At 32.7% G+C, this 25,022-nt stretch overlaps 1 protein-coding gene across 1 annotated transcript in view; it reads right to left on the bottom strand.

The window, feature by feature from the left end:
* The window catches only part of LOC124360875, a 47,321-nt gene that overhangs the window by 20,167 nt on the left and 2,132 nt on the right, over positions 1–25,022 (bottom strand). Inside the window, exons 2-5 of the mRNA XM_046814851.1 lie at positions 13,667–14,592; positions 13,111–13,383; positions 12,464–12,637; positions 2,807–2,977 (exon numbers count right to left, since the gene is read on the bottom strand). Of these exons, the coding sequence (XP_046670807.1) occupies positions 2,807–2,977; positions 12,464–12,637; positions 13,111–13,383; positions 13,667–14,567 (1,519 nt within the window). The 5' untranslated portion in view covers positions 14,568–14,592. The remainder of the gene's footprint in view (positions 1–2,806; positions 2,978–12,463; positions 12,638–13,110; positions 13,384–13,666; positions 14,593–25,022) is intronic.

The following is a 25,022-nucleotide window of genomic DNA, read 5'->3' as shown; positions in this document are numbered from 1 at the left end:
AGTTTCACTGCAATCAGCAATGTTTGTAAATAGTACAATGCTTACATGTTCATCTGTGATTATAAATATATGAAATTTGATCAAATATGATATATCCTTAAACTTAGTTACATTTAATGGGAAAGGGTAAGAAGTACAAAATGTTCATATTATTTTATATGAGAAAATGAATCCCAAATGCTAATCTCAAAAACAGTTTGACCAATTCGGCTAATTTTCTTTGTAAAATATTTGTTGAAGAGTAAGGCTTATATGAAGAGAAATATTGGAAAAGGCGTTAAGAATATTTTGGAATTGAGTAAAATTTATTATTTGTTTCATGATCAAATTTAACCAATATTAAACAGCTGTTAACAGTTTCAACTGAAGTTCGAGAGGCTAAAACATCGGTTTTTCATTTTAATTTTATAAAATATTTAGTATACAGTGCCTATACAGTTACATAAAATTTCCCTCTAGACCATCTTAGGCTTCTCAGTATGTATGTATATTTTCTTCTTTGGGATAAAAAGGAACTGGAAATATCTTAGACCGAAAGTAGATTATGAGCTGGAAATAGACGCTTTTTGACCAAAGTAGATTTCTGACAGCTACATACATATATTGTTTTTTGATCAGGGCAGTAAGGCACCGACTAAAACAACTGTGGCATCGTAAGTGTATTTCAACTGCCGGAAGTAGACACCTTTTAACTGAAGTAGGCTTCTCAGAACTAAATATTTATATATTTTGTCTTCATCGAGACAACAAGCTAAACTCTACTATGACATTGGAAATCTCAGACCAGAAGTATACAACAAGTGCTAGAAGTAAACTCTTTATGATTGAAGCAGGTTTCTGAGACCTATGAATTTCTATTTTCTTGATTAGAGCAACAAGGCAGACTAATCTATGGCAACAGAAGTATTATTATTCATTCAAACTACAATTGCTCTTACACGTTCAAAACATGATATACGAGTCAGGTTAAACTCTGATCCCTTTACCTTGATTACTAAAATAATATATACCTTATTTATGTCTACTTACGTTTGAAAATTTCCATAGGACTCATATCATATTACATAAGCGCTATTACTAACTAGTATAAGAACTTTGATTTCGAAAATGCGTGTGAAGCCGCAGGTATCAGCTAGTATAAAATATACTGTTTCTTTATCTACTTCACTTGAATAGGTTTAAAAAATTTGACCACAGTAGCATGTTTTCCAAACTTCTATTCTTTTTCTTCCCTATCTGAGAGGATGTATCATCTGAGTCTTCAGCGAGGCTAACTATAAACAGTCTAACAATCAAGTCATGAGCGAACTACCGATTGCAGTCTTCATCCTGTAACTGTTCTGCATGGTGAACGCACTTCTCCCACTCCTCCAGTATTACCTTATCAATAATTTCTCTAGGTATACCATTTAAAAGTGTGGCCACATATCCTTTAACCTGAGCCGAGATGAGCTCTATGGGATTATATTGGGCATGGTAAGGGGGTATACATAATATTTCAGGGTCCATTTCAGGTGCTATCCTTTCTATTTATATTCTTTTGGGGCATTTTTAATTGCATCCTTGTTCAGAAGTTCAGCCCTTACTTTATTGTCCCTAAACGGAACTTCATGCTCTTCCAGTCACTCTTATTAACGACTTTCTTCCACTTTGACGTTGGGGTTTTCTGAGTAAGAGCTGAATGAAAACTCGCATTTAACATGACAGTACCAGAACCCTCTTCAAGTAGTTTAAGAAAACATCTAAACCATTCCTTAAATGAAGCACTGTTTATTTCCAAGTAGCTGTCTTGGTTTAGTTTGGACTTTTCTAAATGAAATTTTTATTTACATCCAGGTAATAACCTATTTTTGCTGAACCAACATGCAGCACAATTAACCTGCCTCCTTTACCGACTGATCTTTTTAGGCCTCCCTTGCCAGTTGAATCTTACCAAGCTGTTCTTTTTTGCCAACTTACCTGAAATGATTGTTCTTGTGGCTGATTTGGTTTATAGTGAAGGAAACAAAAGGTAAATCAAAGGTTATAATAGCTATTAAATATTTTGTCATGCAAGCACTTTGAAAAAGCATGAGAGATTTTTACACATTACAAGCTAAAAAGCAGGAAAAAGGAAAAACTGGAAAATACGAAATGTGAAAGTAAGAAAGTTGAGACTTCAAGGAAAATTAATACAGAAAAAACTATATAAACCTTATAGCTATCAAACTTTATCATCTTTAACAATTGGAACAAGAGCTAATATGTTGTGTAAAAATAAATATTCTAAATGAATTTTTATAAAACAATTTTAGGTTTTCACTTTTTTACTACAAAAAATTTATTTGTACCTTTTTGTACTGGTATGTACTTATGTAAATCTGGTTCCAAATGTTATACTAGTCATTACAAATTAGAAATACTTTTTTATCTATCTCAAAAGCAGGAAAATGTTATGAAAAAAGACATTTTAATCCAATAAATTTCTTTAAAAAGGTATTGATTTGTAGAATTTTTAAACTGTAGAACGCAATAAGGAACCAAAAATCCCTCCCTGAAAGATTTGTGCATTGCATTTGTTTAAGAAACATTTTGCATGGTAATGTAAAGTTAAATCTTTTTATGAGTTAACATACACTTTTTCTACAAATTAATGACTTGAAACTAAATATCATCAGTTCATTATTAAAAAGCTGATAGTTGAATACATGATGTGTTTGTGAACATTTTACTGGACTACAGCTTGATTATACAAATAAATTAAATACTTAAAATGGTAATGTCCGTTGTTAAAGGTAGTAATATAATGAAAACGAATTAATCTTACTGAAATAACTGTTTCCATCTCTTCTTTTAGCAGCTCTCTGAGACCTTTTGGGCCCTGAAGAGCCCCCTCCTCCTCCTCGAGATACTCGAGACACGCTCGGCCCTCTCTCTTCATTGTTCACATTGGTTTTGCTGCTCCCTCCACCACCACTGGTGCTTCCGTTGTTGGAACCTACACAAGTTCAATATATTATTGTTAATATTATAATATTGAATCTAATAACTATTAATTATTTAATTATAATTTTTAAACCTATAACTGAATTTCATATTCATCATATTTTACCATATCTATGACTTGCTAATTAAAAAACATTAAAATAACAGTACTTGGCAATATACCATTCATCATATCCAATAACTATTATATTTTGTTCTTTTATTATCATTTGTAATATAAAGAAATATTTGATAAATTATCGTCAATTGAATATAAAATCTAAAAACTTATAAGTTCTCTGACTAGCAATATTGTAATTTGAGTGAAAATATTTAGCATTTCACAACTAATTATTATAAAATGACCCTTTACAAACATTAGCAATCCTTTTGAGATTTTTTAATTATATATATATATATATAGAATAAAAAAAAATTCAAAATTATAAAAATAATAGTTTAATATTTTATATATATATACAGGGTGAGTCAGAAATATGGTAAAATATTTTAAGACGTGATTGTAGAGCTAAGAATAAGAAAAAAATTTTATATAAAGGTAGGTCCGGAAACGCTCCATTACTGAGTAATGGCTGGCGAAAGATTTTGCTTTGTTTTCAGTTCACCTGGTGAAGTTAAGTGATTCTGAAAGGTTTTGTTCTTACTTTTTAACTCCAATAAGATGAATGTCTAAAGAAAATCACCTGAAAAATCAAATAAAACCACTCTAGAGGTAGTAGTGTGAACAGTTTTTGAGAAAAAGTATGAAATTTGCCAAAAATCTAATAATATAGAAATCTTTATTCGTATACATGGAGTACAGAATTGTGGCAATATAATTTAGTTGTACAATCAGGTATTTAAAAATTCTTCTAGGGTGTAATATGGTTTCTGCAGCAGCCAGGCCTTAAGTGCTGTCTTGAAGTACTTCTCATCTCTGCGTCTCTTGAGGTCCTCTGGAAGTTGATTGAAAAGTTTTCTCCCCATGTATGTAGGTTTCTTTTCAAATAGGGTCAGGTGGTGTGTGGGGAGTCATAGGCGTTTCTGGTGTCATAGCTGTGTGTGTCACCTAGCTGGTCAGGTTTCTGAGCTATTGTGAAGCAGATGGTCTCGCAGATGTAGAGTGAGACAGCTGTCAAGATCGCTAGTTCTCCAAATGCCTGACGGCATGAGTCTTGAGGAGTCAGTCCCGCAAGAATTCGAATTGCTTTCTTTTGTAGAACCATAACCTGCTCCCTGTTTCTCACTGAGGAGTTGCCCCACACGAGTAGTCCGTACCTCAGATGAGATTCAAAAAGAGAGAAGTATGCTGTCCTGGTAGTATCATTGTTACAAGTACTTTTTATTCTTTTAAGGGCATAGATACTAGAGTTGAGCTTGCTGCAAAGACCATCAATGTGTGAGTTCCAAGAGAGATTGTCATCTATTGTTATGCCGAGATACTTGGCTTCATTATCTTGGATTATTTCCGGTAAGCCATAGTAGTCATTGGTTCTTCGGCCTTTCCATAATAATTGTTGTGTTTTGCTCTCATTAACAACTAGGTCATTATGTTGGCAGTATTACTTTAGGTCATATTCAGGGCTATAAATGAATTTATTTCAAGAGATTCTGTCTTTTTTTGCAATAAGAAGAGCGGTGTCATCTGCATATAACATGGCTTGGGCCCAGTCAAGAAGATAGCTTGGTAGGTCATTTGTCAGCAATATGAAGAGCACTGGTCCAAGTATAGATCCCTGAGGTACACCTCTAGTGATTGAGAGTGAGGTTGATCTTGCTTTATGGGATGTGTTGTTTCTGGTATAATTTACTTCCACTAGTTGCTGTCGATCTTTCAGGTAGCTAGCAAGCCAGTGATGTGATGCTCCCCTAATGCCCATATTCCCTACTTTTTGGAGCAGTAGAGAGTGGTTTAGGCAATCAAAAGCCTTGCTGAAGTCTAGTAGCATGGCGGTTACTGTTGTACCTTCTTCAAGTTTGTCGATAATAAACTCTGTCAGTTGAACTATAGCCGTGGTGGTGGATCTTCCTCGTAAGAACTTCTTATGAGTTGGCTATTCTAGTGACGTCATTAAGATATGTGGGAAACAGCTACTTGTCCGTAGGCTTTCTAATTGTGGTTTAATTGTCAGAGTATAAATGAATGAATTACTGTATATTATTTGATTTAGATGTGCTAATCAACTGCTTTGTCAGATAGTGAAAAAAATGAGGGACGTTTGTCAAAAACACATAGACCTAAAAACTCTTGATTAAATGGCAATCAAGTGCCGTGTCAATAGTATGAGTACAGCAGCTGGCTGTATTGCTGTAGGTCAGCGCTGACAATGCTGACATGGTGTCTGGGTCACTGGTCTAGTTACAGGTGGCCAAGCAGCTGTGTGCCAACGCTGTATGATGTGGAATATCACTGTTAGTTTGTGACTTGGCAGTGACGTCACTGTTATTTAGTTATTTCATAGATGAGAAATACATGGATTATATTTTATATTATTTTAAATCTTAAAAGGCTTATAAGTTTGGAGTGAATAATATAGTTGTGTGAAGTGTTATGCTTGATTATTGAAAGTCTTTAACTTGGCTTAATCTTGATAGTTTACTTGCTTGTTAGTGTTCAGTATTTAATTCAAGTTTCTTGATAAGTTCTGAAGCTTCCATGAAAGAAAAAATTTGTTTTTTTTTTAACTTACATGAGATCCAAGGTAAGTATTGTGCACAAGTAAATAATATTTTGTTGTATTATTACTACTTAAAATACACACTTTTCTTGGAGTTCACTTTACTGTGACTGTAGTCAGTCAGCCATGTTTGTAATCTCCTATAACAAAAATACCCTCCCTCCTATAACAAAAATACCCAAAAATACGCTCCCTAATAACAAAAATACCGTCTTAAATGTTTGATGTCGAATAACATTGTTAAATGACCAATAAACAAATTGTTTTTCCTAATACAGATTGTAGAGAATTTAATTCTGAAAACAACCATAATAAACAAAGTTAACTAAATGTGTAAAAAAAAGTTATGATATTGACTCCTCACGTATCATACTACACAGTAAACTTTTGCTGTTTTATAATAAGGAATGAGTATCTGATTGGTAACAGCTAGTGAAAAATAAACATTTTTAGTTCAAAACTTTATTTTTAAATACAATAAACATTTACAATCGCTTTTAGTCTCACCGGAAGATTAAAAAGGATGCTCTAAATGACCTCCATTGTTCAAAATGCACGTGTTCAGGCGTCTTCTCATCAAGTTTCGGACCCGTTCAAAAACTCCAGGTGTCTGCTTAATGGTTTCTATTCCATTAGAAACGTTTAATCGGAGTTCTTCAATGGTATCTATTGGGGAAGAGTAAACTAATGTTTTTAAATGTCCCCAAAGGTAAAAAAGTCCAAGTGATTTAAGTCCGATGATCTTGCTGGCCATGAAAGTGGTCCACCTCGGCCTATCGATTGATTTGTGAAATTCTCATTTAGGTGTCCACAAACAGCCAGAGAGTAGTGCGCAGGTACCCCGTCATGCATAAACCACATGTTTTGGCGCAAATTCAGAGGTACAGCAGGTTAGGTAGCTCGTCTCTTAAAAAGTTCAAGTACACCACGCCATTATGCCTGGGAGGAAGCACGAATACGATGAAATGATCTGCTAAGATTCCAACCCAAACGTTTACTGAAAACTGATGTTGTGGGCGATTAGATTTGATAGCATGAGGATTTCTGTCTGCCCAAATGTGGTTGTTATGGAAGTTAATGATAGCTGTTCTTGTAAAGTGAGCCTCATTGGTAAACAAAATTGTATTCAAAAAGTTTGGATCAGCACATTTTAACAGAAGCCATCGACAAAAACAACATGGGGAGCGTAGTCTTGTAGCAAGAGTTGCTGGAACATGGAGTTGCTTGGACATGCTGGAAGTGGTATGGGTGTAACTGGTACTCGTGTAGTATTCTCCGAATACTAGATTGGCTGACATTGAACTGTAGTGACAATTCTCTAGTGTTCTTTTCAGGATAATCAGAAATTTTATTAAGAACCAACTCTTCTAATTCAACAGTCCTACATGATCGGGCGATGCCTGCATCACTATGCTACGAAGACTTCAAAGAACCTGTTTCAGATAGGCGTTGATGAACAGTGGCAAAAATCTTGCGCTTTGACACCTGCGGTTAGGAAAGTTCTCTTGCTAGACAGACGTCTTGCTGAAGTACTATTGCAGCGTCCCAAACCATACATTAAAATGCATGTCTGCTAAATCAGAGTTTGAATACAGATGAATATTACCTTCCATTTGTAATAAATTAAACACACAACACAAAATCACTAATAAAATGGATGGAAATAACTGGTTAAAATACTTAACACAAGCACATAGTATCTTTACAGTTTGCTGTTTTGTTCAACAATGAGGTGACATAATTATATTATTATTAGATGACATATTATTTACGAGGGCTGTTTTTTAAGTAAGGGCCGTTCTCCCGTACACGGTAGTAGTTCACGTTCCTGCCGTAACGAGCGTGCGCCCCGCCTCCCGGCATTCTTAGCGAACAACTTCATGCCAGTTGCAGCTCTGTAGCTAACCTGTATGCATTACTGTGGATCTTTAAAATGTTTAAGATTATCGAATCACCCGCCGCGTGTGAGATTCGGTCAGTGATACGATTTTTGACTGCAAGAAACATGTCGGCTGCTGACATTCACCGTCAGCTTTGTGAGGTGTATGGTGCCAAGGCAATGAGTGAAGGTAAAGTGCGGAAATGGGTCAGAGAATTTAAAGATGGCCGCGAAAATGTCCACGATGAAGATCGCTCAGGCCGGCCATCTGTGATCACGGGAGATTTGATTACTGCAGTTGACGCAAAAATTCATGAGGACCGACGGTTCACAATAACCACTCTCTCTATGGAATTTCCTCAAGTGTCCAGGTCAGTACTGTACAAAATTGTGTCAGAAAACCTAAACTTTAAAAAATTGTGCTCAAGATGGGTACCCAAACTCCTCACTGAGGATCACAAAAAAAAAAGAGATTAAGCAGTTCTTTGACTTTCTTGACCCGCTACGACGAGGAAGGAGACGACATGTTGAGTCGAATTGACACAGGAGATGAAACATGGGTATCCCATATCACTCCTGAATCAAAGCAACAGTCCATGGAATGGCGGCACACAACATCTCCAGTCAAAGTCAAAGCCAAGCAAACGCTGTCGCGGCGCAAAGTTATGGCAACTGTGTTCTGGGACAGGCGCGGTGTTTTGCTAGTGGACTTTATGCCGCGAGGAATGACGATTAACTCAGAAGCCTACTGCGCAACCCTGGCCAGTCTCCGACGCGCCATTCAGAACAAAAGACGCGGCATGCTGACAAAGGGAATTCTGGTTGTCAGAGCAGGCGGCAGATTTCTTTGAAGAGAGATTTCAAAACTTAGTTTTAAGATATGATAAGTGCCTTAACAAACAAGGCAACTATGTAGAAAAATAAAGAAAAGTATGCAGATTCTGAAAATAAATGTATTTTGAAAAAAATAATTGTTGTTTATTTACAAAAAAAAAACGGCCCTTACTTAAAAAACAGCCCTCGTATTATTATTATTTATTATTAAAAAATGTTTAAACAGTTGTTGTTTAAATAAATTATTATTACCAGCTGTTACCAATCTGATATTCATTCCTTATTATAAAACAGAAAAACATTGCTGTGTAGTGTAATACGTGAGGAGTCAATTTCATAACTTTTTTACACATTTAGTTAACTTTGTTTATTATGGTTGTTTTCAGAATTAAATTCTATACAATCTATATTAGGAAAAACAATTTGTTTATTGGTCATTTAACAATGTTATTCAACTTCAAACATTTAAGATGGTATTTTTGTTATTAGATTTTTGGCAAATTTCATACTTTTTCTCAAAAACTGTTCACACTACAACCTCGAGAGTGGTTTTATTTGACTTTCCAGGTGCTTTTCCTTATATATCCATCTTATTTGAGTTAAAAAGTAAGAACAAAACCTTTCAGAATCACTTAATTTAACCAGGTGAACTGAAAACAAAGCAAAATCTTTCGCCAGCCATTACTCAGTAATGGAGCGTTTCCGGACCTACCTTTATATGACATTTTTTTCTTATTTTTAGCTCTACAATCACGTCTTAAAATATTTTACCATATTTCTGACTCACCCTGTCAGAAATAAACATTATTGAAATAGTACTTTTTGTGGTTCAATGTTTATTTAAATTAAATTAGGCTATTGCCTCTTATACAAATTTAATGAATATAAAAAAAAATACAATAACTTAAATACTCACATGTTTAATGAGCCTTTTAGTATAAGTCAATTTGGATACTACACCTTATAGCATTATCAATCATTTTATCACATCTTTGTTTAAAACTTATTTATGATGAATGATTTGAAGGAAAAAAGGTTTTTAAGCATTAATCATCACTATAAGTTACAAGCCTAAAATTAGCATATCAACCGCTAAGTTAATCTTCTGCTGAATTTAGTCTACCAATATTAAAGAAAGAATTAACAATGAAACCTAAAGTGTACAATTCAAAGAAACCTCAGCTAATAGAATTCAAACACACACTATGATTTTGAAATCTAGGACATACTGAATGAAGATGACTGCTATTTATTCGACTCCCATATATCACCATCCAGTTTCTTTTTAGTTTAAGATCATTTGCCGCCTTGCCACATATTAATTTTTCCACAGTCTCTTATCATCTCTACAGTGTTTCTCCATTTTGTGCAAATTATGACACAAAACAAAGACAATCATGGTCTGTGGTGTTCCAATCACTCTGGCCTCTCAGATATATGTTGGAGTTTATTGAGGTACAGATTCTTCTATTGTCTACTCTAACTTAGTTGTGTTCATTACCACACATTGATTAATATTTAATTTTTGAGTATGCTTGACCTTTGTCTTAATGTTTTTTTAACACCTGATGAGGTTTACAAGTATTCAAATAAAGATTTAAAATATTTCTTCACTCTAACTGTATATAAGATTAAAAGCTTGTACTCACTCAAAACAGTGTTATATGGGATGAAAAGTAAAAAAACCACCTATCTTTAGATTTTTAAGTGCAGATACAACTCAGATTTTGTTTCAACAATAGTTTTATACTAACTTGGACATTCGTACCTAAAAATATATATTCTAATCACTTTTAAATATGTGATAATAAAAAATAAATCAATTTAAAAAGCCTATACAATCCTAGACAACTTAAGGTCTGTAATCGGCTAATTTGGTGGGTTCTTCTTTTTTTTTCTTACAGCCCGTCAAGACACTGAAGATGGGAAAAAATATTAAAACAGTGCTGCTGATGATGTCAATAGGAATATTTTTACAATATCAGCATTTTAACACATTGACTGTGAAATTTTCGCCTATAAGGGTCACTGGATACTGAAAAAACTGAGCATTCCTAGGCAACATGTCACGCCGGCGATTCCGCAGTACTGCACGCTAGGGTCCTTTGGCTCGCCGGCGATCCACCTGCACTGAATGTGTTAATGGAAATGTTTCTAATAACTGTTAAAATATAATTTCCTCAAATAATAATTCATTAATAAATTACATTTTCTTAAATCATATTATAATTAAAATAGGTCATTTTTTAAGTTTTAATTTATTCCTGAAAAAAATATTTATATACTTAACATTTACTTATATATTTACATACTGTACAAACAAATACCTTCAACAATTTTTCTTTGTTGCTTTATTACAAAATGGTCCAAATTCCTACTCTAAATGACTGTAATTACTCATAGAATAATTAAACTTGTTTCTACTTTTCTGTCTTCCAAGCAAGTTATTTTAAATGGTTATTACCCTCAAATAAAAAATAACCCAAACATCAATTGAATAATTTTTTAGAATAAAGCAGGTGTTTACTACCTACATGTACTTTGCAAAAATGTAGCACCTATTATTTTTCAGAATATATTATTACTGAATGAAGAATCAAGCAGTTTATTCAAGTTACTACAACAACTCACTTGGGCACGCCACTTAAACATCCTGTTGTTGATCAGTCATTATTTGATACTAACTGGACTTGGACTTTCCTCATGCATATCTCTGGTCATGAGAAAAAAGTTTCCATAATAGAATTAAGTTTGTCTGCTGTTATTTCTAGATTCAACAACAACTTATTTAGTCTGTCTTTACAAGTTGTCGATGGGTGCTAATTGTTTTGTTTGTTTTTAATTTCTAACCTCAAAATGTACTTCGTACCATAAAAATACTTGCACATAATGTGATATATGTTGAGTACCATAAACCTGTTGTTGGCTTAAACATTGTCGCTGCTGATTGTTGTCACGAATTTCATTTTCTAAATTAACAATGCTATTTTACTCACCATGTACCAGCGTTGCTTGTTGGGCTGGTAATGGCAAGAAGATAACATTTTAAAATGATCAGTTCAACAACCTGAAGCACTAAAAAATATTGTTTTATTTATATCTCATTAAAATGTTTTTTAGTTAGATCTAGTGTTTTCTTCATGATTAGAATAGTTTCAATAAATCAATATTTAATATATTATATTCTATTTTAGGTGTTCTGCATATTGTTGTTTGTGTTTTTGTAAAAAAAAGTTCACAACAATGAATATTTTTGTGAGTCTTTTTACCAAAAATTGTTTTGCAAAGACAATTTGTTGTTACATAATAATTTTGTCATAATGTATTAATTACTATTTTGTTAAATTAGTTCAACTACATATCAATGGGTTATGGTAGTGAAATAAAATCCTTTCACAGTAAAAATATAATTTTGCATTTTCTTTTACATTTGTATACAGTAATCCGGAGTTTAAAAAAATATTAAAATCACCTTACTCAGTCACCTTACGTTATTTTTTATTTACAAGTTGACCATATTTTATTCAAATCACTTGAAATTTTCCAGATCTGATCACAATTATACTTATCTTTTTCATATGCATTAATTAATTCAACAAAATAATAAATAAAATGTGTTTATAACTTCAAAATACAAAATAAATTAAAATGTATAAATATTTATTTTGTATTTATAGTATAATTGAACCACATTTTTTTAAAGACAATTTTATGAGCTAAAAAAGACCAATTTGAAGAAAATATGATTTACTACAAAAAGGAAAGTTTAAGCTGAACAGTTTGAAATATAGGCCTAACCCTACCACATGCTAAAAACCTAACACTTTTGGGAAACTGAAAATTGTTAATAAACAAATAGAAGATTTTGTGGTTTAAGCAATGTTGAAAATTCTTCTAAGCACAATCCAAATTTTAAAAAATTTCAGCCCAGCAGTGAAGAGCCATATTTTGCCAACAAATAGACCAAAACTGGCATAACCAGTAATACATAGCCTCAGTCAATCACAATAAAGCTCTGCATCATTCACTCACCTGTGGTTATTTAAAATAAACACACCTTCTGCTACGTAAATAATAACCTGCCATATTTTACTTTAAATTAAAGTACCTTTCTTGCTTTCTTCTTGAGCAGAACGACTATTCTTAGAAGCATTCTTCGTAACATTTTTCTCCGAACCTGTTGTTTTACCCTGTAGATTGTTATTAATATGAAGTGGACGTTTATTACCACCTTGAGTTCCTCCTGCCGTTTTATGATTATTCAAGGCCTCACACTTCTCTTCTGCAAAAAAATATGATGTCACTTTGGGAGAAAATGGTAATTTTACACTTTTAAGTCATGTTAGTTTTTAACAATCTAAAGCTTTGTTAAATGTACATTCTTTTAGAGAAATTAAAGAAAGGTATAATTCTTTATATAATAATTGTTTTGACAAGAAAACTAAACAAAACGTAATATCACAAATTGTTTTTAAAGAAAATTAAACTTTCAGCTTAATTCAATGTTTTTGTAGTTGCAATACTGTTGTAACAAATAAAATAAATTAATACTCTGCCAGTTAGTATTAATAAGTTTGAATCATTAGTACAAGAGAATATGCAGAAGATTATATATTATACAGTACATTCCTTGAATTATTATGATTAAGGTCTTGTAACTACAGACTTAAATACATTTAAATATATACTATACAATAGTATTTCCTTGACCTGTTTAATAGTTAGCTTTTTTAAGATAACAAGACACCAACATACCTGATGGTTTTACTTTTTTCTTTTGCTTCTTCTCTTTTTTAGTTTCTCCAGGTGTTGGTTGCATGCAGTTGTCTGAACCACTCCCAATACTCTCATCTATATAAGCTTCGTAATCTATGAATGAATTCTCCTCACTGCTCTGAGGAGGTGTGAGATCCTCCAAGGAGATCCATCGCCTCACATTAGCCTTTGTCTGGTCTTCACTATTGTTTGAGTGCTGGCGTTTCAACGTTGAAGACTGATTAACAACTTTTGACTGGCTCCCATTTGTTCCTAAAAATCAACATTTATGTTACTACCAAATACAAATTTAAATACCTAGAAATGAGGATTAAAATGCTTAAACAAAGTTCATAATTCACTTTAATGTAACACCACTTCCAATACATATATGAATGTATGTAATAAATATTAAGGTATTAGGTAAAGTGACCCAGACACGCCAAAAGTTTAATTTATGAATTCTTAACCATGTCTAAACACATAATGAAAATGATTATTATTAACTCATTACTAAAAACCATAAACTTTATATGCTTATTGGTATAATACTTACCTCCTTTTCCACTTTTAGAGTTTTGCTTCCTTCCCTCACTCTTGGTTGTTGTTCCACTGAATGGTGGGGGTTTTGGAGATGTGAGGGGAGGGGTAAGCGGAGGTACGGACTTTGCCAGCACATCAGAATATGAAGGTCTCATGGGACGTACTTCAGCTACGATCCTCGGTTTCTTAACCTGGGTTGGCTGTCCAGGGCGCACAGTTCTTATATCATCATCTTTAACCTCAGGCTGTGTGTGAGTCACATTGCCAAATGGACTGTATGTTCCACTCTTGTTTGGCAACCAGTTCCCCACAACATTCTCAATCAGCTGATGATTATTCTGACTTCCATTTTCATTTCCAGAGTTGAACAAACCATAATCTCTATGAACAGATGTACTGTTGGGAATATGCTGCTGCTGCTGTTGTTGTTGTTGTTGCTGCTGCTGCTGTTGTTGTTGTTGCTGTTGCTGCTGCTGATAATGAATAAATCCCATGTTGGGGTCAGGATGATGTGAAGGGATAAATGGATGAATCGGATTTGCTGTATTGGTGGGATTAAATACAACATTCACAAAATTCCCACCTCCTACGTCAACCATACCAATCATTTCTCCAGAACCCTCATGGAGTCGGGATGTGTTGGGATAAAATAATCCGTGTTGTGGAGGAAAGTCTGGAAGTTTTCTATCTTGCATGTCATACGGTTGTTGAACAAAAACAGGATTATGAACTGTCATAGGTTGGCCTGTCTGAGTGGGGTACTCGGGCCATACGTGTTGAGTGTTGGGAGGAGAACCCAAGAGAATGTATTGGCCTTCATAGCTTTGTAAATCTGCAGTCATGTGATCAATAATATCATCTATTGAGTGTTTCTTGGAACTAGTTGCATGCTGTCCTCTCTCTGGTTCTCCCATTTTCTCAGCATATTATTCCCACCACCTGCAAAAAGAAACAATAGGTAACCACATTACAGCATAATTTTTTAACCATTTTAGGACCAGCCATGAGATCCATCGCATTGTAATTTATTTGAAAAAGGCCAGACGAGCAATCTATCACTGACAGACTTATCATTTATTGTAACTGTATAATTTTTAAATCTAAATTTTATCAGGATAATGGTAGTTTAGTGGATTTTTTATGTCAAAAAACTTGTTTTACAATATGCCATCTAAATATTAGAAGCATGCAGGCAAATTTGTATGCATTTTTTGTTGAATTGTCCTTATTATATAATATGCCTAAAATTATAATACTCACTGCAATTTGATTAAACAGTCAGAAGGAACCTTTTATGAAATCCCACAATAAAGTCTGCATTTAAAAACCAACGAAAGTTATAGAGCAGGAGAAGTAGCAGTATTCATTCAGGTGTTTTCTTATTGTAATTGTGTCTCTATTGATTATACCTTTAATATGACATTTCACAAGATAAGGGTTACAATTTGAAAATTTAAAGCTACCTCCCTTTGAAAGAAGAGGGGTAAAATTTGTTTACCTAAAAAAATCCAAAAAGTAATTTAATAATTTATAATAAGTATGGTGAAGGTTGTACATTGATATCTCAATCTGTTTGGAATATACCCAGGCATATATATTCTATATTTAGATGTAGATAATTTTATATATATATGTATATATATATATATATATATATATATATATATATATATATATATATTTACACCCTTAGATGTAAGAGGTTGTTAGCCTATAACTTTTGCTAAGATCATCATATAGATGTTTTTTTCATGTCATTGTGTTTCTTTTGAATTTACTTTTTAAATGGCATGTCACTAAATAGGGGTTGCAATTTGAACATTTAAAATGACCGCCCCCTACCCCCCTTTGAAAAATGGAAGGGGAAATATTTTTACCCTCCATAAAGTTCAAAAAAGTATTTTAATAGGTATGGTAAAGATTATACATTGATCTCAATCCGTTTGGATATACCCAGGCATATCAGGACTAAATTTACACTCAGTTTACACTCATATATATATATATAGTTTTAAGTTTAAACTAAACAGAAAAACCAGTGTTCATGTTTTGTAATGTATTATATTTTAATTCATCTGGCAATGCCTTTGGTTAATAAATAACTTCATATACCGAAAAAGCTGATATGTTGCAGTGGCATTGAAACAAGTCCAGAAAAACGTATTTTTATTGAGTTGATTAATGGAATGTAAGTCACTGTTAAAGTAGAAAACAGCTGTTAAGCACAAACAACAGTTGTTTATGAAATAAAATAAAATAGACCAAAATGCAATAAAATGAACAAAAAAATCATAGCTAATCATTTTCAACAATCGGTTGTTTAACATGTTCGCTACCAAATATTACAGTAGCATTGTGTGGTATGTGTGCACCAACATTAGACACTGTGCCAATAGGTAATCTAAGTGTTTCAACAACAGCTGATGATATTTAATTTTAAGTCACAAACAACTGTCATTTTCAACAATAGCAGTTTTAATAGCAGCCATTTCAACAAGAAGCTCATGATATTTCATTTTAAGAAGAATAAATCTTATTCACTAATTTTTTTTTATTCTTTGAAATGTATGCACTTTCGTTAAATATGTATGCTTTACAATGTGATATGTTATATAATTTGGTATGTTATGTCCCTCAGTTTGGTAGCCTATTAAAAAAAATTTACTTATTTAAGTTCTGTTATCAATAACCTTACATGTAACTGACTCGGAAATATGTCAACTATATTTGTGCAATTTTTATAATGTTTTTATACAGGATGAGAGTTTTGTTGAATTTACATAACTTTTTAACAAGCCATCATTTTGGATTATGATGGGGGAATCGGGGAAATGTTAGTTTTTTTCAGTGATGACTTCATGTATAGCATATGTTTGACAATTTAATAGCTTAAACAGTCATTTAACACAAACAGACAAACACTATAATAAAAAAAAACAGTATGTTGGACAGAACACTAATCACATTAGGACATAAATTTATTACGACGTTTTTCTTTACGTTAATGTAACTATTTTCCAAGTTTAGCTCTCTTGTCTTGGGTTCTCACTTGCCTCAGCTTGTGTGACTGAAACTGACTGTTCAACTGAGGTGAATGAACAGAAATTCCACACTGAACATGAAGGTATTTTTAAGAAGGTAGGTTGAAAAGTAATGCACATATGCTTGTAAACGTGATTGAAATGAACTATAGAAGCGAGCTTGGTGACATTCGTAAGTATGTCTATATGTCTCAGTTAAAAAGCTATGAATTTAAAACAAGTTAATCACTAAACTTAGTATATGAGTTATAATGTAAACGTTTAATAAGTTAGCTCAAATTCTCTATTAAACTTGTTTTATTTGAATAAAAATTATACACATCGCTAGGGTGAAAAATTATCTTCCAAATGAACTAAAAACAAAAACTAAAAATGACTTATTCCTAGTGTTTAATCTCAGTTTCTCACTTACCCTGCGTTCTCACTTAACCTACTTCATCCCTACCCCATTCTATTGTTTGCAATATAAGAGGTGTATATGTTTTAAAATATTCGTACAAGGAGTAAAATACATGGCTTGCAAGGTATTGTTTTAACTTTTTAAGAATTAAGTTATTAAAAACTACATTTGTTGTCAATTTATAGTTTCAATTATTTTGCATGTCATGTCATGTAGTAAGTCAATTGTTCCAGTTTACTAGAGGAATGAACAGAGTATGAAACCATAGTAAACTTCTGAAAAGGTACATTATATAGAAGTTTTCTGGTTTCTTCTGTATTTTCACCAAGAAAAGCCATTAAAACAATTTTTGGGTAGTAAAATTGTTCTCTAAACAATCTCCTGTGGCTAAAAGTATTTTATGTCAATGTAGCTTAGTTTGTATAAAGCCAATATTTAGTTGACGTACCAGTGCTGCCAAGCGGCACACACTAACATATATCAGCTTAAGATGAGCATTCTACATGTTATAAAGCACACTGTAATAGTCCATGTGTAAACTAGAAAACGGAGAAACCCTGTCAATTTTGTTTATTTTTAGAACAAATTTGCACTAACTCAAAAGAAACTTTATTCCATATTTTTGTTTAGGTTTTACATTTAATTTGCATTTTAAATAATTGTCAAAAATAAAAATTGTACAAAGCAATTTTTGTTATACAACTTGCAATATGAAAAAATTTATTTAATATAATATTGTAACTTATTTTCAAACATATAAAATGGGAAGACAGAAGGTTAAGTGCGAGAAAGTAAATTCACCTTGTGACATCAATTTTTTAATTCACTACTCTATTCACAGAGAAATCAAAAATTCTATTACAATATCACAAAACATATGTATTCTGATTTTTAAAGCAATAAATATTATTATTGTTATAGTTAGTTACAAAATGGATACTGATACAGCGACACTATTGTTGTGTTGGAACATGGAAGAACCGAATGTGATACAGAGAGTACATTTTGAACGTCTTCGACATTAACAAGCTGGGTTGGTCAACCATTAGTTGTTCCCCTACATCAGAACCTTGATGATGCTGGTGCATTTATGGATACCTAAATCATGGTGAGTACTAATTGGCATTACTAAGGTACTTTACTGTTTCGGTCTTGCTGGATCTATTCAGACGGACATAGACTCCAGATTTTAGGAGTAAAGTCTGTGACAGTACCGGATTCAGACGCTGCCAACTGGAAAGTTAAATGGAGCTAACTCAACATTCACATTTCATCAACCCTTCCTATCGTAGTTGTGTGTAGTTATTGAGATTTTTCAAATTTTTTAAGCTGCAAAATGTTCAAAAACAGTTTTTATTAGTCAGAGGAGGTAAGACATGTTCAACATATTCAAAGTTCCAAGAAAATTAGTCCTGTAGTTTCAGAAATTTCATGATAAATCAATCTGAGATATTTGGTTTTTACGTTTATAGATAAAGATTTTTTCAAGAACTCTTTTTTTCATTATACCTACAATTTATGTCTTTTCCAAATCAGATCAAATCTGTTCTAACATTGAAGAAAATACCTAAAACTAGAGTCAGCAGTCAACTGGTTGGGAAGGGTATGTATAATTTACAAGATGCTGTTGAGTTTATTTATTCTAGTTAACCAACATAAAGGATAGTTAATTCCAACCTCGATACGCTCATAAATAATTTTAATTAACTTGGAAGCTAAAACCTAATCCTCATAAAGATGACACATGTATCTTCATCTACAATAACATACTGTAAATTTAATACACACTAAGTATATTGTATATAGGCATTCCTCAAAGATACAATGACAATTCACAGTAATCAGAAGTTAACCATAGATAAGTCTCTTATTTTAAAAGCCACATACAAAAGACAACAGCTAAAGTTAGAACTAAGACGTAAGGCTACTCTACCTTGTATATTCCACTGCTGAGTACTGTGTTCCTATGTGGTTAAAGAATGTCCATATAAAAGATACTGTTGTTCAACGATATAGTATTATGAGAACAATTAGTGGTTCTATAAAGTTAATTTTACCACCATAGCTTTCCTCTACTGTGAAATAAAGTTCTTAGTGCAAAGAAGCGCTATTAATGAATATAGCAAAATAATATCTGTACTTTCCCCAACCACCCACTACAGCACACTCAGATTTCAAAATCCATCTCTCAAATCAGCAATAAAATCTTAGTTTGCAAAAATTTTTTGTCTGATGCCAGCTGGAAATTCAAGTAGGATATGTTTAAAGGACAAAACAAAACCTAGTGCCAAATCCTACGTTAACATTACATGGAATAGATCTAGGTCATAAATACTGGTCTTTGCTGAACCATTTCCAATCTTGGGTGGGTCAATCCAACTGCTGGAAGGTTAAGCAGAGACTGCTTAAAGGAGGACCTATGGGGATTGTAGTGGAGTCCAGACAACGGAACGTATTTTGAATTACTTTCCCAGTTGGTTGTTCTCAGGAGAGATAGAGGAATTCAATAAAGCCAACAGCGAAACTTTTTGTTAGTTTTAGAGCAATAGTCTCCAAAATACAGACCACAAGAGGGTTTCATCAGGCCCATAGCCAGTCAGCAAATATTAATGTAATATAATAAGATCTATCGTTTGCTGTAGTGCCAATTGTGGGTTTAGATTGAAAGCACCAAAGTTGAGTCTGTCCAAAAAAAAAACTGTATAAAAACGGTTGGTTTACCTACTAATACATACTCCTAAATATATAATTTCTCCTAGAGGCAAAATTTGAAAAACGAATACTTTACTTCTTTACTTCTAAAATAAATTTAAATTTTACTTAAACAGTGGAATTTAGAAGAAACTCATCTGCCTAAAATTCTTTCAAAGCATATTGCAATTAAAAACTCTGGTATAGAGAATGGACAGTATTAGGATAGAATATATATATATATATATACTTCTATCCCAATATATCATATATATAAAAGAAAGTCGTGTTAGTTACACCATTATTAACTCGAGAACGGCTGGACTGATTTTTGGATTTGTCTTCGTTGGGAATAGGATGATACATATTAATAATACAATATTTTATCAATAAAAATATCTGTGATAATAATGATGTGTTATAACAAAACGTAAGTGACAGTTCACGTAGTATTGTCTATGATTTGTTTTGAATTACCACTAAGTTCACAGGTAATGTGTTTGGTTTGTGCAAGAATTATTCTTATTAACAATTCCGTGACGGAGGAGATTTAATGTTTCCTGACAAAGCCGTGATGCAGTTAGAATTCAAAACATCACAAACGAAACCAATAAAGAACAAGAAATTGTGCGAGAAGGGAGCCGCGTTAGCATAGCCAAACTGTGTGTTTCTCAATCACAAGAGCAAAGCAGCCTGTGAACGGCTCGATTGGCAATGCGAAATACTTGAGCAAACCTCAGAGATTAACAACTAGATAATTTTCGCAGTGCAAGAAGAGATTATAAGGTATTGATTTTAATCGAGCAGTGTTTCAACATGATTCCAACATCGACATTAAATATATCTAGATATATAAACATTCCTAAAATAAATTTGTCTCTGAACTTAAGAAAAGGGTTAGTTATTTTGTTACTAAGACCATTTTCATATATATTTTGCATATATAAATAACTAAAACTTCAATAAATTAATCCTTATCTATTTAAATAAAACTAAGTCGTGTTAGTTACATCATTTATAACTCGAGAATGGCTGTACCGATTATAATGATCTCTGATTTGTTGGATTCATCTCCACCCCGAATAGCTGAATAACTACAAAAATATTGTACAAATTCACGAAAAAAATCAAGTGAATAGAAAAAGAAAAAGATTTTTTTACAATAGTATACATTGATTGAGCCTGTTGAATATAATAAACTGTGTTGTGTAAGCATTGTTTTATGGCAGAAAAACTATAAACACATACTGTACATTTTAGCAAATATTAAGTACGCAGTGCTTGGTCTGTATACTGTAATGCAAATATCAAAGAAAAAGTTACTATCTAACATTTACTACATTTAAAGACTGTTATAAAACCCATCTTAGTTTAGTTATCTTTCGACAAAAGTACGCTTTACAAACCGGTGCATGAATATATATTTCCTTGATCGAGGAAACAAGGCAAAATCAACTATGGAACAAAAAACTATGACCGGAATAAATTACAATAACCATTTTATTGGCTGTGGCAAACTCAACATTGGCGTTGGAAATTTAATTTGCTTAAACCAAAAGTGCTCAAACACGTGCAGTTTACAAAATTGTGTGCGAAGCCGCAGGTAACCGCTAGTGCATACATATATGTATATACGTTATTTAAATATTAAATTATAATTATATTATATTTTATATATAAACACAAACACACACACACACACACACACACACATATATATATATAAGTTATAAGTATTTACTTAAATTTAGGCCACAGGTAAAATGCTCAACCTACATAATACTAAAAGCTAATAGCCTAACCTACAATCTCAGTATCGGTTTCCGCAACACTGTTATTGATGGTGACTAAACGCAGCTTCTACAGTATTCAGTGTATGTGTGTGCGTTTGTAACACTTAGTTCAGTTATGTTTTCGTCCAAAAAGAGAAAAGTTTGTGAATGCCATGTGTTTAATTACAAGTGGAGAATCATCACTTTGTGGCTAAAAAACAACAATATATATAAATATTTATAACACAATATAAAATAAATATAAAACAATATATATATTGTGTTTTATTTATAAACAAAAATATATATTTGTTGAAATAATATTATATTTGTAGATATCATGGAAAAAATCTTAAAAGCAATTATGCTCAAATCCATCATAGTCAGTCCTGAGTGGAAAAGAATCTTTAGAAAAATATACATGAAATCAATGTGACATTTTTACGACCAGTAAACATCAGAACAAGTACCTACAATATATTTTCTTTTTTGAACAACAAGTTTTCCACATTTTGTATATTGGTCTCCTTAATTTATCCTAAGAATAAAACTAGGTATACAATCTTTTGAGACCAAAACTTATTTTTTAATATTAAGTGTTATAATTTATTTAATACTTAGTTTGTGAATATTTCTTAAACAAAACAACGTACTAAGACCTTTTATTAATATTTTTTATTCTTCAAACTATCATTAAAAATATAGGCTGCAATATGATAAGCACCAATAATCGAATCAGCAATATTTCTGACTATGTAAACAACCGAACAATAGAAAACCTTAAATGACAAACTGAATTACGTTGTAGGTATTTCATATTATAATATAGTTGAACTATGTTTTAATGTATCTAAAAATTTATAGAAACAAACATGATAGAACGAAAAAACAACTCGTTCGAAATTACAAAATTACAAACTTACAACGATTACCAATTGTTAATGGGGTCAGATTCTGTTATATGCCCCCAACGCTTAAACTTTTTTCAATTAACTTAGAATGTTATAAAACGATGTAGTTGAGTAACAGAACAGACATTCCATCAATCAACAAGCATTTCCAAGTATTGCGATCGGTATTGTTGTCACTGTTATCTTATCTTTCTCGAGAATCTCGATTACGGCAGGCCGAGCGGCATCACATGATTATTTAAGTTTTTTGCACGGTACATAATTGCCTTTCCATTACAATTCAATTTATATTTCTGATCAGCCCCTCTAGAATTTGATATTTTACTGATAGGTACTATCTCGAGGGATGTTTTTCTTTTGTTGACATCAGCGCGGGCTGATGTCAACAAAAGGTGCAACAAAAGGATGTCAACCTTAGGTGCTGCCGAAGCCCGCGCTGATGGCCGGAGGCACTCGCATTTTGGGTGGCAGAGTGTAATCAAGAATAAAAACAAGTTTTGTATGTTTTTTTCAACAAAAAATTTAGTTTTTGTTTGGTAATGTTTGTTTTTGTTGAATTTTTGAAGTACAACAAAGCGACGCACCAGCTGAACGGGCGGCGAGACTCTGCAATCACGTTATCTACTAGACCGCTCGACTTTGACCTCTGTCTGAGGATGGGGAGGGGTTTGCGATAAGACAGTTCCTGTTTTATATTGACGAAATATTGTTCTACGCTAATCTAGTAATTAGAAGCAAAATGTCAAATAACGATTCATGTCTGGGTGTGGTCGGTATAATCCCAAAGTACCAGTACATTCAACAGACAAAGTGATATAAATCTTACTTCTTTATTTTGAAGTATAAGCATGTCTGATAGGCTGAGGCACAAATAACATAAGTTCATTGCTATTGCAGTTATTACTCAAATAGGTACCACAAAAATGATTTTACTTTGTTTGAATTAATTTTAAACAATGTTGCTACAATGCATTAAAAATAACTAGCTGTACTTATGGTGGCCATTTATAATACTGCAGCCAAAATATAAATATGATTGCTCAAGACCCTTTTTTCTTGTGTAATTTAATGCACTAACATTTTTAAAAACTCCTCCTTATATTGTGTAATAATTTAGAAAGGGAAAATGAAGGATGAAGAAACATGAAATAAAGTAGTTACGGCAGATAAAAAATGCAGATATGACGGTTTGCTCAGGTGGCCAGATTGGCTCTCAGATAGGCTAAACAGCTCTTGAGTACACCGGTCAACCCTCAGATAGGCTTGTTGACCCTCGGTAGGCCGGTTAACGCTTAGGTAATTCCGATAGTCAACTAGTTAGGTTAGGTGAGTTGTCATCAGTTTACCTCAAATAGCAACGGTAAATTATAAACAATACTCTCAAGTAGACCAGTTGGTCAGTTGCATAGTGCAGTTTTCATTGGGATAGGTCTGAAATTCAGGTAATTGAGTTATGTGAGTTTTTATTAACCCTTTTAGTGCTACAGTGTCTACGTTGTAGACGCTGCGTTTACGTCTAAAAGTGCTAGCGTCTACATCGTAGACACAGCGTATTTTTATATATATATATTGGTTCAGTTTATGCAATTTACTGGCTGCAAACGATGACAGTTCATTCAAAAGCCATAGAGTAACGATATTTGTATACTTGATTGCCAACGACCAGCTGTTTATACATCTTAGACGTTATGTTGTGAGCGAACTGACGCTGTGCTTTGTTTACTCTGTTTTATCTTATTTTATCCATTAAATTGTATCATAATATTGTGAAATACTACTTCATTAGTATTCCAAGATATGACCTCAAATAAGGAAATAGTAAGGAATGTACTAAAACTCTGTATTTATGCCCTAAAATGCTTAGCACTCTTGGGTATGGGAATGCTCCAGACGCCTTAGCACTAAAAGGGTTAATATATTTTTGTGTTGGGAACTGTTTCAGGTTTGTCATTCTGATATAAACTACCCTCTTTTTCAATCTTGTCAATCCCGCTAAAAGAAACCAAATTCCACTCAGTCACATGATTTTTTTTTATTTTAAGTGGATTAGTTTAAATTTGGTACAAGTTTTTAATTTTTCAGAACTTTCTAATGTGTTTCAAACTAAAATTTGTAGTAACAAAATTAACAATGACAGATTACATCTAATCGAAATATTTTACGTATAGTTTAAATCATTTTATTGGATGTCCCTACAACCAATATTGGGTGGGGTACGATAAGCAGACCCGGTTTTCTATATTGAAGAATGTAATCATCGATACCTAATATTCAAATCTAAAATCCTAGAATATTAATCGATACCAAAGTATCTATAGTCCTCAATAACAAATATATATTTTAAATTAAAATGTGAATTTAAGGGTAGGGTACGATAAACGGACCCGGTTTTTTATATCGAAGAATGTAGTCTTCGATATCTAATATTCGCATCTCAAATCCTAGACTATCAATCGATATAAAAGTATCTATAGTCCTCAATAACAATCATATGTTTTAAATTAAAATATGAATTTAAGGTACTTTGGGATTATACCGACCACACCAAGACATG

Source organism: Homalodisca vitripennis, chromosome 1 (genome assembly GCF_021130785.1).
Source record: "Homalodisca vitripennis isolate AUS2020 chromosome 1, UT_GWSS_2.1, whole genome shotgun sequence".
Taxonomy (NCBI): domain Eukaryota; kingdom Metazoa; phylum Arthropoda; class Insecta; order Hemiptera; family Cicadellidae; genus Homalodisca; species Homalodisca vitripennis.
This window is presented reverse-complemented; position numbering and strand designations above follow the sequence as displayed.